The sequence below is a fragment of the Anneissia japonica genome, unplaced genomic scaffold (assembly GCF_011630105.1).
Source record: "Anneissia japonica isolate Jap-2015-1 unplaced genomic scaffold, ASM1163010v1 scaffold26_len2425191_cov177, whole genome shotgun sequence".
Classification (NCBI taxonomy): domain Eukaryota; kingdom Metazoa; phylum Echinodermata; class Crinoidea; order Comatulida; family Comatulidae; genus Anneissia; species Anneissia japonica.
This window is the reverse complement of record NW_022685220.1, coordinates 574,021-591,994: the sequence shown is the minus strand read 5'-3', so window position 1 is coordinate 591,994 and position 17,974 is coordinate 574,021. Positions and strand designations below refer to the sequence as shown.

Genomic DNA, 17,974 nt, shown 5'->3' with positions numbered 1-17,974 from the left:
GTACACGATTGTTTCGGCACACTTTTTGAAAAACGTTGTCTACCTTGTCTTGTTTTTGCAAAGTCAATGGAAATTAAGGTAGGTTTAGTGACGAATTTACACAACCAAATAGATATCTCTATGGACCTACAAACGTCAGTTCAACAGTTAAGTTGTTACGGCGTAATGCCTATTTCTTATGCAGTCGTCCCTATAATAATCTGGTCTGAATTATTCTTTTTATTAAATAGCACTGAGGTTATCGATGCTATAATGGTAAGTGCAAGTAGATGTGGCACACATGGCATAAAAAAAAACACCACTCCATCTTCATCCATCACGATATAAACAAACTACGACTGACTACAGTATACACGCATTTTCCTGCGAGTGACATGGATATGCGCAAACATGTTTTCTATACTTTCAGACATATTGATAAGCGCTAAGTTGTTTAGTTTACAGATAGGTCGCTCCATTTTAAAGGCGGCAAGCTTAATCTATCAAGATGAACGGAGCTGGACATATCGGTCAGGTTGTGTACCCTATAGGTATTATTGCAGCACCAAACGGCGGGAAGTGGTGGGACTGGCAATAACATAAAGTTTAACATCATTGATTGGCACGTTGCAAATACCTTATCTGGTCTAGATAATGTGAATTTTTAAAGACACAAACAAACTTCTGTGAGTGGCAGCAGTTGCAGACGACTGATCTAAACTCGTGCCACGTGATGAGTGATAGCTCTCTTCAATCTAAGATATGTCAATCGGGATGTAGTGTCATAACAATACGCTTTTGTTAAAACTTGGCTTCTGTCTCTTATACACATCTAGATGTGTATAAGAGACAGCTGTAGGCCTATTATTGCAAGCAAGGAGGTATTAGGCCTATATAATTCTCTAAGTTATTTTAAAATAATGTCACTGAGTAAGGTAGACCTACTGCTTATTCTGTAGTATTTAGATTTTTATGATTGGCAAAATAATGAAAAATATAACATTTGATTGTTTAATTAATTGATTGATTGATTGATTGATTGTATTTCCGATCCTGAACGCTTTTACCGATTTAACTGGTTTACCGGTGGTGTTTACCAAGTGTATTTCCAAAAACTATAATGTTGTGTTTAAATTGCATAAAATGTTGATATAAACACCCAATAATACCAGATAACTAACGTCAAATGATACATCATTCACATACTAATGTCAACCCACGTTTGGCCTATTTCCAAGCGTTGAGGGAGCTAATCTACGTGTTTGAAAATAATGGATCTTAAATTAGGTCAAAACACCTACATTTTTCTCTGGCGCGTATTGATGAATGAATAATTTTTTCATTTGTTTTTAGATTTGTACCACCATGTAACACGCCTTATTGGTATATCAAGTCTGTGCTTTTAATATTTTCCTCTTAATTTGTAGCTTTCTTAACTTTAGGCCTAAGTAGGATGATCATTACAAAATGGTTGCGGTAGTGTATACAGTATAACCGTTTTGCTAGTGGACGATGTAAATTATTGTAATTTGAATAATATACTTCCATGCCTCGTAATGGGTCATTCCGGAGTGTCAGTCATTCTTCACAACTGACCAATCAGAACTGGGCCAAGAATACGTACTTATCCCACAAAACACACGTGTTGTGACGGTTGTCACAAACGCACGTGCTTGCGTATGTCGTTTTGTGGGACCAACAATATCCAAGAGGCGGGGCTTAACGCAACGATTTATTCAAACGGTTTTAACATGTTTTTTAATTGATAATTTTTTTTTCAATTACTGATAAAAAGACCAAATTTCTGATAAGGTTCGGTAAAATACTGAACATAAGTGGCATAAGAGAAACTTCTCTCCTGTAGTTCTCAAAATAATCGGTACTAGTATCTCCACTTTCTGATGATATTCAATATTTGTTACCTGGGCGTTTGAGAAATATTTTCACTGATCAGATAGAATTTGAAACTAGAGGATTGAAATATACGTTCATTTGATCACTGCTTTAAATCGATAAGCTAATGGCTTAAACATTTCTCACCTTCACAGCTGTCGTTTAATTGAACTCCTATTGCCACCGACACAATATTATTTAAATTTAACTTCTAATCGTTTTAAATAATCTACGTATAAGAAATGTGAATACATTTATGCTCTTATTAAATCAAAATATTGTGTTCAGTGAGATATCGGTGAATAAAAAATAAAAACTCTAAAAATATGAAACATTTTCATTTTCATGATTATTTTGATGATGATTATAATTATAATAATTAATGATGATGATTATAATAATAATAATAATAATAATATATTATTATTTGTATTATTATTATTGTTATCATCATTATATAATAGGCCTAGTTGTACGGCTGATTTGCCATTGGGGAGTGTAAATCGTATGTCCACTTTTCTGCTTTTGTGGGGTCCCGCAGGAAGGCATTAACTTATGATACATCAAACCTTTACAAACTTTTATGTTTAAATTCTCGTCACAGTAGGTACACCTCACCAAGGAGATAACCAACACCTTTTGACACAGTATCGATTGCGTTACTAACTTCAAGCCTTTATACAAGAACAAGTACTCGGATAACATTCAGCCGATCCTGTGTATTATGGGCCCGTCAGGGTTAATTTACTTACGCGCAGCCGTGCCAGCTTGGAGGTGATCGCTCTGGTTTGTTTTGGCTAGCCTGGAGTAATTGCCTGCAGGGCAGTGACTTCTGCAACCTTGGGTGGAAGATCATATTTTGGCTTAACCTCTTAACCTATATAGTTGAACTATATCGCTCTGCGTATAGTATTGCTAGTTTATGTAACTTATTGATTAGGGTATGATGATCACGTGGTGTGCAAGGATGACATTTTAAAATATTATTCCATTGACACTTAATTTTTTTAACTTATAATTCAGTGTCCTAGTTGAATGGCATGTTTTACTGAAACGCGTTATTTTAATGCGTCAACTTTCACTTGCCTTTTTTGTTTGTAGGAAATCAATACGTTCTCATGAGTTTTATGTGCTTAGCAACAAAAAAAAAATCAATTTGCATTTTTCTTGAGAGAAAAAAAGAGTCATTTAATGAGTTTTACATGTACACATACTAGAAGATTTCTACGTTGGTGTAAAGTTTGCGTTTAACGGGTGACAGTACTATCTCTCCATCCAACACCAAAGTTATGTCTGAATATTGCCTGGAGAGGGCGTTAAGCTTAAATTTAATCTGTGGCTATTATACTGATCACTATTTTATTAGTGCAACATGTTTTGTTTTTTTTCTCTAGAGTCTGTCTTAAAGAGATTGAAATAAGCATATTTATATAAATCACGACCTTCATATTAGTATATAACGAAAGACGTCACCAATGTTAACAATGAACTTGGTTGACTGTGGCCTCTTACAGTAAACAATAATTCATGTAGCAAATACAAAATTTAGCAGATAGGCACTAATAAAATATTTTAAATCAAGTCATAGACTCGGTGTTTTAGAATAGCGCTGTAGGCCTACTGTAATAAATATATCAACTGAACGTTGTTTTTTTTTTTACCGACCTTGCGTGTATACAATGTATGTATATGCATGCATTTGTGTATAGTCTTAATATTGTTTATTTTATCATATTTTGTGTGTATTTTTAAAATTACATAAATATTTGGATTATGACAGCATGTAGGCCTATACGTTATCTTAACCAACTTAAAATATAGAGGCTTAATTTTATTATTTCTATCTTTCTGAGACCTTGTCTTGTTGGTATGCTCAAAATGAGGACGTATCATGTTCAGCCCTGTTCCGCGTGAGAGCTTCGAGAACTAGTGCTGTCCCGTATACGCTTGAGAGAGAAGCAAACTTTTCCATGATGCCAAAGTGGCATATACTGTAGGCACCTACAGGCGTTAAAATTTCAGCATACTATAGGAACACAGCCAGGCTTGAGATAAGCTAGTTCAGACTGGCAGGTGGATAAACCCGTTAAGTTGAGCCGGGTTTATCCAACTAGTCTGATCTAGGCCTAAAATTAGGGCGGTTGTTGTACTAGAACTGGTATGCGACTGACACATTCTAGTTATATTCAACTTTAATTGCCTAAAGGTCTGTCCAATTTACTTGTTAAAATGACTGAGATGCCGCACCGCGCAAGGCAAAAAAAGGTGTAATAGGATTGTCAAACTCCAGTTAAAATATTATTTCCTCGGCCAGCCGGCCTATTAATAACGTCAGGATTTAAATAGGCCTCTTCGACGTTTTTTATAACGATTTTAAGTTCATTTATTCCCAACGCTCCGACCCATACACTACCAAATGTTTGCTCTATGGAGTACTCCCGCCCAAATTCTCTTAAATTTGATTTATGGAAATTCTTTAAAAGTCTAGACAATAAGAAGTAATTGAATTTCACACCATTTCATTTACGTTTGGACACCATCAGTGACATTAATATCCGTTGTATTGAGATATAAATAATGCTATTTAGTGATCATGAATTCGGAAGTTCCAGTGCGTGCTATATTTCATTTTAAGTCCTATCACTAGGGTATACTGCATTTAATAGGACTTTTCGACCTTACCGGTTCTTCGAAGAAATGACGGTATGGGGAAATTGCTCCGAATCTGCGACCATCTAGTAGGCCTAACATAGGGATTTTTTTTTTTTTTTTTAGCATTTGGTTTGATCATGGTTTCTGATTAAACCTTTCAGAACACAGCCAGTAGCATGTCGTTATTCAAGTGAATGCCCCGGCCTAAATCGTTTTTACCAGATGGGACGTTTATATGTTTTTTCGATAGGCGTTTATTCAAGAATGTTTGTTTGGGGATGCGTTTATCTTTTTTGTGTAAAAATCTACGTCAGGTCGTAGAAAATCTAAATTAATAGGCTATACAATTGGGTGTATTAATACCCAAATTAAGATCATTGTTAGCGTGGTTCACAACGAAATAATTAAATCCAGTACACTGAATTTCTATAGTCCAGTTAACTCCAGATATAGAACTAGGTGTCAACTTGACTTTTGTATAATCCTGTGAAGGCGTCCGGATTAACTAACCATGTCCAATTCCAGTACAGGTATTTTTTTTAGTAAGATTACTTACCGCTAATCTTATAGATAGTTGGACCAAGTTTGATGTGAACACATACGGTACTACTTTTCTTTACTAAAGCATAACATATACTCGATGTGAACCAGGTATGCTTTGCGGATACGGCAGGCCTATTTTATCGCGGACCCTCTTTCCGTAGAGGCGATTAATTTAACTATTAATTAACTTATTCGGTTGGTGGACTTATACACTAATAAGACAAGTCAATAAAGCATTGTTTACGATTATGGAATAATTTGCAGGTGTCATGCATATACACCAAGGATAACCCACAAAAATCATGACACTTTTTTCCAGCCTGTTTTACCCCTACACTTTTGGAGTCCTTTGGCGGTCGATCTTTACCCACCCAGAACCAGAACCAGTGAGGTTCTTCTGGTGATGAATTGGACAGTATACTGTATTCAAAAGAAGAAAACATCGTTTCAAAAACAATAGTGGGTCTAAAACCGATGATCATTATTGAAACAATGATGGCCCCCGGTTAGGCACAATCTGCCTTCCCCTGAGCTCGTCACATAACCAAAATGGTATGTTTTAATGGATGGAATTTACATAAATAATTTATATGTTTGGTTGGATCCTTTTGGAATATCAGAATTTGGATCATGGACCCCTCTTACTAATTCCCTTTAACGGTGGATTTCAATGTTAGTTAACCCAAAGCGTATATAAGCAGACAACTAATTTAATACTCACTAAAGTCCTTTAGCTAAAGTTAAGCATACTGTAACTACACTGTTTCGTAAGTTTCCCGTGAAATCATGTTTTGTTTTCCATCATTAAGGTAATCTTGTAGTAAACTTTGTATTTTATTCGTTAAGCCGGGCATGAGGTTTGACGTCACATATCAAATAGGAAAATATCGCCAGTAGTTATAATATTGATGGATTAGCAGAGACGGTAATCCTGCGTTTATTCACCAAATTGACGCCTTAAAAATGTTTTTAAAACATGCGTTTACAAATATATGCTTTATTATTCTCTTTAGTGTGCTAAAATCATCACGAGAAAAATCTAATAATGATGCAAAGAAAAGGCCTTTCCCGAAAAATTTCACAAATTGATTTAATATATCCGTGCACATTAACTACGCATTTAGTAGGCCTAACAAATAATAACAAATATGAACATAGTTTTTTTTATATATATATTTTTTTTTGACATTGTTAAATGTAGGGTAAACCTGCTTGGTGTTGTCCAACAAAGCTGTCACCAAATTAAAATTCAATTTAAATTTAATTTTAGTAAAAATATAACAAAAACATGATGCTGCCTTCCAAGGATTGCCAAAAAAGTTTAAAAACTATCAAGTGACTCTCCTAACAGCGTCATTAAAAATTAAATAGCATGCAATAATTTATATAACATTTTTAAATAAAAATATAATAATAATAAATATAAAAATAAATAAATAAAAGTAAATAAAAATAAATAAAATAAAAGAAATATATATATATATATATATATGCATACACACAAACACACACATATACATACATATACATATACGCGTACACCCATACACACACACCTACATATACACATATACATACATATATACACATACATACACACATATACATATACACACCAGTTGGTAATGATTTGTAATGCACGGTGATTTAAGATGTTTCCCCCGAGTGCATTCCGGGTTAGTCTATTTTTCACTCTACGTGAACTTTTGTTAATAAAATTAGGTCTGGTAACTCCATAGGGCCCTGTCTCTTATACACATCTAGATGTGTATAAGAGACAGATATGTATGTGTGTGTGGCATACCTATATTAAGAATCCTGTGTGATGTGTTTGGCAATTAGAATATTTGCAGAGTAGCAGACATTGAAACCAAGTAAAACACGTCAACATGAACCGAAACATCAACATAATGAACTATTCACTAGTATTGCTCGTTTACGCTGTGTATTCCAACCCTATAAAAAGAAACAGAACAGGTGTGTTTGTATATTATTTATGCTATTCATACACCTTCAGACTCCTCACAAACAAGTACAGTATACATTTATTTACCTTTCACAAAATAAAATCGTGAGGTTAGACAAATGAACTGTAAGCCTATTTCAGTTTTTGTTCTAAACTTATTATTTAGAATTTTGTAAAAATGACACGGCCATAAGTCGTGCTGCTGAAGTTTCGTAAAAGATTATTTTTAAGTAAAATATAAATAGGTGATACTAGATTGATTGAATTAAGTAATTAATTTAACAAAATTTTCCTAATTTTAAGTAATCAATTGATTTATTGATAATCGATCGATTGATCGGTAAAATGATCGTTTATTGTGTGGTATGACCTTGGGTTTTAAACCAATACTAATACCAAAACTTATATATATTTTTATCATACATGCACAAAACAGGCTAGGTCAAAGGCACTATTTAATTTTATCTGACAATAGACCTAACATCACGTGATAATTTCTTAGTTTGCTGTAAAACTAACTTTACGATAATGTTGTCGAATATAGTGTATCGAACGTGTTTTTCTGTAATTAAATTCATTGTGTGATAGTGGGTTCGGTTATGCAAACTCTGTTTTTTTTCTGATGCGATAAAAATGGACATACGATAACGTGGTGTGTTTTCCTTACGATTTCTAATCGTATCCGTTATCTGGTGGAACTGCTTACCTGTACACCTGACTTGGTCGTGTTGTAGACGGTACTCAAGTCACGTCAGGTACCTAAACATACGTGTAATAATTGAATAGAATGTTGCGATACAATCCATAGGAATGTTTTTGAATGTATCATTAATATTTCAATAGCTTCCAACCGACATACAGAACAGCATGCCAGTACCCTACTTTTATCTGGATGAGAATAAGTACATTAGCAGTATCTAACATTATTTTCTTTTAATTTCAGCAAAAAAAAAAATCTGCAACGAAAAAAACGTGATAGCAACCAACCAATCAGATAATCCGACAAGAAAATCACATTCTATTTTATTCAACTCGGCAAGCATATACCTACATTTCAATTCTAACTTTACTGACGCAAATATGTTGGCTAGACAGGGCCTGGTTTCGAACTCAGATATGACTATTCATTTTTCATCAATTCGTAACTTGTTTTTCGTCAGTCATCTGTGTCTAATTATCATTTCGTCAACGTCGTCGGCTCAGCAAGTGCGTCGCAGACGCTTCTTTCAAGATTTACGGCCTACTTATAATTGGGACCCAGAACAAAATGTTGTCATATCAGAATCTAGAGCCAAGGTAATACTAATATTCAATTTAAGATTTCTTACAACTATGAATTCTTGGAAACAAAAAAGAAAGTTAAAAGTCAAAACTAAAAATATAATTTATTAAAATGAATTAAAAGCACCACATAAGTTTTAATAAGTCACGAATACAAAATACGAGAAAAAGGTTTTTTAATTATTTATAGACGTTTTACTACAAACATTTTTAAATTTTCTTCTGGAAATTAAATGTACGCCAATTGTGTGTTAGTTAATGTCCGGTAATTTTGGCGTAAGAAATGTATTTGTTTTCGTTCTAATTTTCAGTCGAGAGCAAGTAACTTAGTGAAATATACAAATTCAGCAATTATTCGTATTTTTTTATATGTTCAATATATTAGATTAAATTTTAATTAATTCTACTCTTTTATTTTTCCCTTGATTTGTATTTTAATTACACATAAATTGTCTTAAAAGGAAATTTTATATATCTGAATAGAAATTCGCTAATTCTTGTCGTCTTGATTGCAGAATGATTAAATTTGTCCATAAAACATAAATACGCCTGGCTCTCACACAGTTAAGCCTAGTTCAAGAAACAGAATGCACAACTAAAAGATGTTAACACCCAATTTTTCTACAAAGACCATTAGAATATATTGTGCCATATCGTATTGTGTTTTATTTAAAAATATTGCAGTTTAATCTCCATATGTACTACAGGTAGGCCTATGCCGGTTTCTTAGTCCCATCAACATATTTTTTTTTCACGTTTCTATTGCTGCTAAATTCCCACTTGATGTCATTTAGGTGACATTCTTTATCACTAAGCACGAAATCAGGCGTTTGGGTAATGCCAAGACAACTTCCGTATACTATATGTCGAATATATGTCAAATGGTTTAAATGTGGGGAACTTTTCCTTTATTATTAAATTGAGGTTTTGGGTTTTTTTGTTTTGTTTTGGTTTTTTTTTTCAAATTGCATCTGGTAAGTTTGACCCAGTTTTTGTTTAGGAGAAATATATTATGTACCTTCACGCTAAGCCTCTCCTCTTGGATATTCTTACCAATTCCCCAAAAATGGCAGCAGTGGCGTCGAGAGCCAGTAAGGGCCCCGGGGCAACACCTGACATGCATCCCCCCCCCCCCCCCCCCCCCCCCCCCCCCCCGCCCCCGGGCCGCTCCCCAAATTAAGTCTCCTCCTAAGACCATAATGTAGAGTTTGTTCTGACAACAAAAGTTTTCATCCTGGCTTGGGTCCGGGCCCTATGGAGATTTTGTTCTTACCCCGAAAATGTTTCATCTTGGTCCGGGCCCCCAGTAGACCCGGGCCCCGGGACAGCGACTCCCTGACCCCCTCTCGACGCCACTGCATGGACCTATTATGGCAGCATAAACGTACGTAAACGGTTGAGTTTGGGACATACGTGTATCACTGCCTATAGAATAACATATTCTGATTGGTCAGTTTTTAAATGTGATTTAAAATTCCAGAAAAGGTTATTTGGGAGTAGGCCTGTCCCATACGTTGGTAATTATAAGCATGTGTTAAAGGTTGATTACAATGCTATCTCACATATGTGTATTTCTAATCTTCATTATAGAAATTTCTACAAGAATTTGGTTATATGAAAAAGTTCGACAGAAATTCGAGAAAATGGAAGTTTACAGATTGGAAATACGATGGGCCGTATCCGTCTAAGAAAGAATGGCATGAATCGTCTGATAGTGAAAGTTTTGCTATTACAGAAGATTGGGATTTTGAGGTTGAGAGAGAAACCGTAATGGATCCAGAAAGTAGTGAAAATAAAGAAGAACAGAAATTATATCTAGAAGCGATAGCAAAATTTCAGAAACAAAATAACCTGCCTGTTACAGGCCAAGTTGATGAACAGACAATGAAAATGTTTGTACGACCAAGGTGTGGTGTTCCTGATAATCTGGGACGGTTTCTAATAAAAAATACGAGTAAAGAACTTGAAGGAATAGCACCAAGTAAAAGTACTCCAACTGAGAAACCGAGATTTCCAAATCTACACACAATTCTGAGATCCTCTGCACCAAATGTCAGGCAGAGTCAAAAGCCAGTAGATTTAACCACACCATCATCTGTGGACATGTTAACCACTGTCCTTACCTCGTATGCCGATGATACTGGCGTGCCATCGACAACGACGTCCCCCGAACCAGTTCGACGCAGGCGAGCGTTACCGCGCCCATTGTCGTTTAAAGACATTGTTAAACGCAAGAAACGCTCTCAAGGCAGTAATTACATTACACCTGGTACGCCTGATACCATCTTTGGTAAAACAGTAATCACGTGGAGAATTTACAGTAACTACCACAGTGAGTACTTGGAATTAGAAGCCGTTCGTCACACAATAAAGTATGCCTTTCGAATGTGGGCCGAGGTATCACCATTGATCTTCGTTGAAGATACATATGGAGATATCTTTGATGTGGACGTTAAGATCGCATTTGCAACAGGTATGGTCAATCTAATTACTGTTTGTGTAGTAATAAGTTATATTCTAACCTGTAATTCCTTAATTAATCATCATAGCATAGTTGCCAACTTGAGAGATTTGAAATGCGTGACCGTACACCAGTTAGCTTGGAGACTCCGGGGTCAAGGGAGCCTCGGTGGGGTTCCAGGGGCCCCGGCGCTTTGACGATCTCAACAAAACGATTTCAGGAAGTGTTTGTTGACAATACCGGGTACGGTAAATAAACAAAAATATTTTTTAATAAAGCCACGTCCAATTTGACTTTCAATGTACATTATGTTTAATTTGAGCACCCAAACTATGTACACAAACATTTTATTACTTAAACAAACAAAAAATGATAGGCATAGGCATACTGATCAATTTTTAGTAACGCGTCAGTGAAGAATTAAGTACTTATTCACAAAAATACTGTCTAATGACTCAAGTTACTGCATGACCGTTTTTATATTTTTAATAAAACCAATTTCTTCTAATTTTAAATAAATTTTCCCTTAAATTCGGGATAAATTCGTTATCACGCATAGACCTGCGCTAAATGCGTGACAAATTTATGATCACGCATGTGTTTCTGCAAAATGCGTGTTTCATCCAAAATCACTTTGAAATGCCGCACGATGTGAGACGGTTGGTAACAATGTAATAGCCGATTTTTATGCTTCAGCTTTAGATTGGCTAGCCTCCTCCCTCCCGCTCTACTAAATAGCCAAATAGTAGGGGACAAGCCTAGGCTAAGTCGCATTGTCTCGAAATTTACGGTGCTGTACGCTGAAGAAGGATAGCGAAGGCCTATATGCTCTTCGTCGTATGCATCCATTATTGACAATCCGGGAAAAAAATAGCCACACAAACTGCAGTAGAGTGGCCGGCCGCGCCCCGACAAACGCCAAAGTGTATGGAGCGCCCTTCGAATGCTTTGCTGATGGTTGACTGAGTGCTATTAAAAAATAATGTTGTGCTGCACTTAGATCATCCTCGCTATTGTGTTACTTTTTTGCAGCTTCAGATGTCGTATGAAAAGATAAAATATGAACACACATAAAAATAAATGTATCTTTATAAGAAGTTATTCTATGTGTGAAAGAAGGAAACGGACGAAACTTTAAGATGTATCTGTCCCTTGCCTAATGTCAAAAAATAATAAAAATTAATTTTGAAATCAACTTGCTCATTTTGTAATAACATACAAATTATTAACTTCTGCATAGAAATTATTTAATTTAAAAAATGTGTACCCTGATTTTTAAACCAGAAATATATAGGCCTAATAAAAGTAATAAAACACTTTCAGTGACTGGAAGTGTTTCTATCATTTTTCGCTGTAAACTGATGGGTAGACATTTTTTAAATACACTAATTTCTATGTTCAAGTTGATAAATTTTGTTACTTCAAAAGTGACAAGTTAATTTCAAAAAACATATTTTTATGATTTTTTTAGTATTTAGCATGGAACAATACATCGTTAAGTAAATAAAATTGGTTTTGTGCACATGTAGGCTAGAATTTTTTTTTATCTTATTTGATTGATAGCCTAGCCTAGGTTGTGTCGTCAGTTTCTGTGGTTATTTTTTATCGGATTGTCAATGCATACTTACGTACAACGATAGAGCCAAATAAACTGTTGTTTGTGATATTTTAATTACAATTATCCCTGACGATTATATGCTCTGTAGGTCTTCGATATCCAAGGCTTTTCGACCGGAATTCTCATTATTTTCAATTTTCATAGCCATGCATTGATCGCGTTAGCTTGAGTTGCGCATGTTTAATTGTTGCATAAAAAAGTTCGATTTTTCCCATTTCTATTTCATACCCTCTTCGCAGACGCTGTTTAGTTCCTGAGACGTCTTTTTCATAACTGCACATGCTCGACATGCCTCAACAACGTCACTTACTCAGCGCACATATTCACTGGCTGTCTAGCCTTTTCAAGCGCATGCTCACTGTGTTTTTATACATATTTCACAGACGTTCTTTGGTAACTGCGCTTGCGCATTGATTAGTCCGGAATTCCCATTCCCATTCCTTCGTAGTAAAATCTACCGCTACCTACAGTTTCTTAATCACTGCTTCTTCTGAATGTGCGGCGCGAAAAAACAGTTAAAAATAAACAAATTGAACACCAAAGAACATAAAATACTGTACATTTAAAAACAATTTAAGAGACAACTATTATACAGTACATTAAAGAAAACAGACAACAATATACCGTATATAATGACAAATATTTGTTTTAATAATTTGGGTGTGAGGTAATCATCTAGCCTTATGTTACAGGAGTATTGTAGGTTATCATCGAAGTACTTCGCCATCCAATATGAGACCACCTTTGGGAAATGAACATTTAGGGTGGTTTCGTGGTTTGGTCTCCACATAGACAGAAGGTTACCTTAGTATAAATACATTGATGTTTATTACTTCGTTCTTTGAAAAAGTGGTCTCGAATTAGAGGGTGCACTTCTTAATTAGACACTTAATTACGTTATCTTCCATAGGTGCACATTTGAATGACAATTATCCTTTTGATCCATATGAAGTAGAACCGACCCAATTCTCACATGCATTCATCGTAGGGGACATTCATTTCAACGACAACGTTCATTTTACTATCGATTCTAGCCATGGTATTAGCCTTCTGAAGACCGCGGTTCATGAGATCGGACACGTCTTAGGCCTACCGCATGTGAACGATCTGCAACAGTCTGTAATGTACCCTTACTACACCCCATACGATAAGACCAACTTTGGGTTGCATCCTTCAGACAAGCATGCTATTCAGGAACTTTATGGTAAGGACTATTATTATTATTATTATTTTCATTATTATTATTATTATTATTATTATTATTATTATTATTATTATTATTATTATTTTTGTTTGTTTGTTTGTTTTGTTTTGTTATTGTTATTATCATTATTATTGTTGTTATTATTATTAATAATATTATTTGTATTATTATTGTTACATTATTACTACTTATTATTATTATTATTATTATTATTATTATTATTATTGATATTATTATTTTTATGACCATTATTATTAGTAATAATACTATAATGATTTTGAACTTGTGGTTGTTTTTCGAATGTTGTTGTGTGCCCTCCTTTTTCTTTTCTTTTTTCATTGGTAATTTATTCTTAAATTGACTTGTCTTTTGTGAAGTTTGATGTTTTTTAGCCTTAAGCGATTTTGTATAATAGAATTGTAATTTTGTATAATCGAATTGTAATTTTAAATTATGTATTTGTAATTTTTTTTTAAAATTATAAATGAAGTCCCCAATTCAGCCTCAGACTGCTGTGGACTTTTTGGTTGTATTTTGAATAGGCTTATTTGAATAAAGATACCGAGATATTTTATTATCATTATTATTGTTATCGTTATCATTACCTTATGGGTACTATCGTATTATTATTGCTGTTATTGTTGTTGTTTGTTGAGCAGCTTAGCTCAGTCGGCTAACTAGCGGTAGCCACTGTGTCTGTGCTGAACCATGGAGATCTCTAGGTCCCCGGTTCAATTCACATTACTGCTCTGCTTGTGTTTTAGCTGGAGGGCTGAATTACAAGTTACGATAGTGCATCGTCTTTCGCGTAAGACGTTTAGCCGTTGGTCCCGTGTCCCGTTTACCCCTTGGCCCCATGTGCCCGTTTAAGAACACAGTACATTCTGTTATTATTATTATCAATATTATTATTATTATTATTATTATTATTATTATTATTATTATTATTATTATTATTATTACTATTATTATTATTATTGTTATTATTATCATCATTATTGTTATTATGATTACTCATTATTATCATTATTGATATTTTTTAATTACCATTATTATTAATATTATTATTATTGTTATTATTATCTTATGAGTACTATCATATTTAAAATGATAGGAACGAAACGATGGCTAGGTGGTGGTACTGTAGACACTCATATATTACCAAACTACAGTAATAACCTATATGGTTTTTAACTTTAGGGAAATGTGATGGTAACTTCGACAGTGTATTCGACTGGATTCACATGCGAGCGGATGGAAAACGAGTCTTCAGCACATTCTTCTTCAAGAACAGCGTCACTTGGTTATACGAGTACAGATATAATCAAACACGAAATGGGTACCCTCTTCACATTGACAACACGTGGCAAGGCATCCCAAACAACATTGATGCGATCGTTCAAATTTGGAGCTCAAATAATGACCAAGTATATTTCTTCAAGGGTACGTAGTATAATACTGTTCTAATATAACATAGTATAGTATGGCAGATCTGATATGATAAATAATATAAGATTTAGGCCTAATAAAAAACAATATGCTATAAGAAATAAAGTCATTTCAAAGAAGAAAGTCATTTCAAATCTAATATTATGTATGAAAAATTAAGGAATTCCTTTAATCAATGGACCCATAAACTAAAGATTTAATAGGAATATACCTATTTCAAAGACGCAATGATCGAATTTAAATGTAGGCAGTAGGTCTAACCTAACCTCTAGGCCTAGATCGATTCGTAAAGTCGGGCAGTCATTGCACACGGTCGTCGGCCGACGAGATTCTTTAAGGGACGCAACTCGACGACGCGCGCGCAACTGATCGTTTTTATTGACGATCAGTTTAGACTGCCACACCGACAATAGGCAGACGGCGTCGTGTCGTTTATCGCTCGTAGAGAGTGGAGTTGGATTCGTCGTACGACGCAGTGATTGCCCGGCTTGAGCCTAGATGAACTCATTACACGATTTTACCTGTCTGCACCGACACCATATGTGATTCCTGTTTTTTCTCAAATACTTGAAGAATTTTTAATTTTTTTTGCGGAATGTCTATTAAAATATTCAACACATGACAAGTTCTTTAAACACAATCACTGTGCACAGTGCTAGCGCATAGCAGTAGCAACAATCCGCACGCACAGCTAAAATATGTAATACGCGTACAGATATACTGTCATGCCACTATAGCAACCGATGACTACAACATTTTGATTGAAAGACGACGATTGACTTACAAAGCAATTAGAATGGTGCTTATCTATGCACTGTGTGAAAATTATTATACTTAGTTAGATTAATGCATATATAATGTGTATAAATCACGGTAGAATATAGATATAAGGCATACGTGATGCGTATCCAAAATTGTTGTGTTATTTGTGTATTTTCTACTTTTTAGGCGTTATAACCAGATTTTGGCCAACACAATTGTTTTCGTTTGTGTTTGTGTTTTTTTTTTTTTTTTTTGGCCTAAACTCTAAACGGAAATAACTTTAAAGACATCTACATAGATAGCTGTTGATATGCCATTGGCCATTAATATGTCTCGGGTGTCATTAAGATCTCTGGAAGGATTATTCCTTTCAGTGATTGTTCCATCTTCCACTTACGGTGTCACCGAGCTTGTAAAAAACCTCTCGGTGGGACTCTGTTTTTTTAACGCTCGTACAATGCGGCCTGCTTCAATTATACAGAATGGTGTTTCCATTTACTGATTTTTTTCCACAAAGTAACGATTTGTTTTATAATAAATAAGTATTTTGATATTTAAAATTATAGTGTAACTTAATTATTTGTCATTACAGGAACGCGTGTTATACAGTATGACAGTAACGCACAACAAGCGTTCGATATCGATCCTGCAACCGGATTGGCTGAGGGTGATCCAATCAGCGAAAAGTTTCCTGGAATTCCAGATAACTTAGATGCTGCCTATTTTGATAGGAAAGACAAAAATATATACTTCTTTAAAAACTCATCGGTAAGTAATTTGAAAAAAAAAATTAAGAACTTAATCATTCAATATGTCTGAGACAACAATAATTATCTCAGGATATTTTATGCGTGTGTTTCTGTCATTGACAAAAAAAGAATGTTATTGTGTTTGTATAAGTTGTTAGTATTATTATATAGTCAAATGTAGTCGATTCCCATATGTTATTCCCTAAACTTAAATCTTTCCTTCACAATTTCAGGTGTATGTTTTTGATCCAGACACAAATAGTGTGGTGTCCGACTACCCAAAACCTATCAACCAAGTGTTCCTCGGACGTTCTGCAAACGTTCCGCCCCTCGAAAACAACATTGACGTAGCGTATTATTCGTTTAAACACCGGTCATTGTATTTCTTTAAGGATAATAGGTACTGGCGTGCCTCCTACCAAACTAACACGACTGGCCAGTACCTTCGAAAAGTTGGCTACGCAGAAAATTGGAACTTAAAATGGAACGATATTTGCGAAGTTGAGTAACCATTCCTCATATTATAGGCGGGCAGTATACAATGATCTGTGAAATAACATGTCCTGATTTCTACACCGTAAAAACTATAACACTAACAATAGTTTCGTCTTTAGAACTCATTATGCCGAAATCTTGTTAATAATTTGACGAAACACGAATATAATTAATATTACCATAAATAATGCAATTTCTATTTAATTTCATTTTCATTTATTCAGGCAAGTGCATTGGGGCCCTAAAAGCAACAAAGTCACCATGAAAAAGTCTGGAGCCCCATAAAACTAAACTTATCTACATGACCATTTTACAAAATGACCCATTTTACAGATCATTGTCTACTTATGCGGCGATTGTGCAATTTCCTTCACGAATTTCGAAGAGATTTCTCCCATCCGTGAATGCAATATTTCGATCAACGAATATTCGTTCATATCTATGATAAATATAATTATTCCACGTTCCTTAATCCGGCCGATATATTCACCTTGAATCCAAGTGTGGAACTAAATATTGCATACTGATTAAATAAGCTTAACGTATGTTAATCATTTAGATATTATTATCTGAACAGGAACGAATGACGTGTCTTCCGCGTTACGTCACCCACTTTTACCAGAACCGGAATTCCATCATAATATGTTTACAAAATACAATATTTCTAGTTGGTTTAATCTGATTAGAACAGCAACTGGGTGGATCTCCGAGCATATATGCTTATGCCATATTTAATTCATATGCCATATACAGATTTGAATTATATAACATATCCATGTAGGCCTATGTATGATATGGCATTGTAAATTGGTAAAGCGTCTTTTCGAGTGGATACAAAGCACTAGGAAAATGTAAAAAGATCATGGTAATGAAAACTGTTTATGGCATATTTAGATATTTAAAGTAACATGTACTGTATATC

General features: G+C 34.7%; 1 protein-coding gene across 4 annotated transcripts in view; it reads left to right on the top strand.

The window, feature by feature from the left end:
- LOC117108755 (matrix metalloproteinase-21-like) overlaps positions 1-17,968 on the top strand; it is a 29,044-nt gene extending 11,076 nt beyond the window's left edge. For 3 of the 4 annotated variants that reach the window (XM_033250892.1, XM_033250902.1, XM_033250911.1), the window contains exons 2-7: positions 7,977-8,329; positions 9,905-10,787; positions 13,304-13,597; positions 14,798-15,040; positions 16,401-16,576; positions 16,791-17,968. In XM_033250892.1, coding sequence (XP_033106783.1) covers positions 8,114-8,329; positions 9,905-10,787; positions 13,304-13,597; positions 14,798-15,040; positions 16,401-16,576; positions 16,791-17,066 — 2,088 coding nt within the window. In that variant the 5' untranslated portion in view covers positions 7,977-8,113 and the 3' untranslated portion in view covers positions 17,067-17,968. Of the gene's footprint in view, positions 1-59; positions 79-7,976; positions 8,330-9,904; positions 10,788-13,303; positions 13,598-14,797; positions 15,041-16,400; positions 16,577-16,790 lie in introns of those variants that run through there. The other variant, XM_033250918.1, reaches the window with a different exon arrangement.
- Positions 17,969-17,974: the final 6 nt, after the last annotated feature.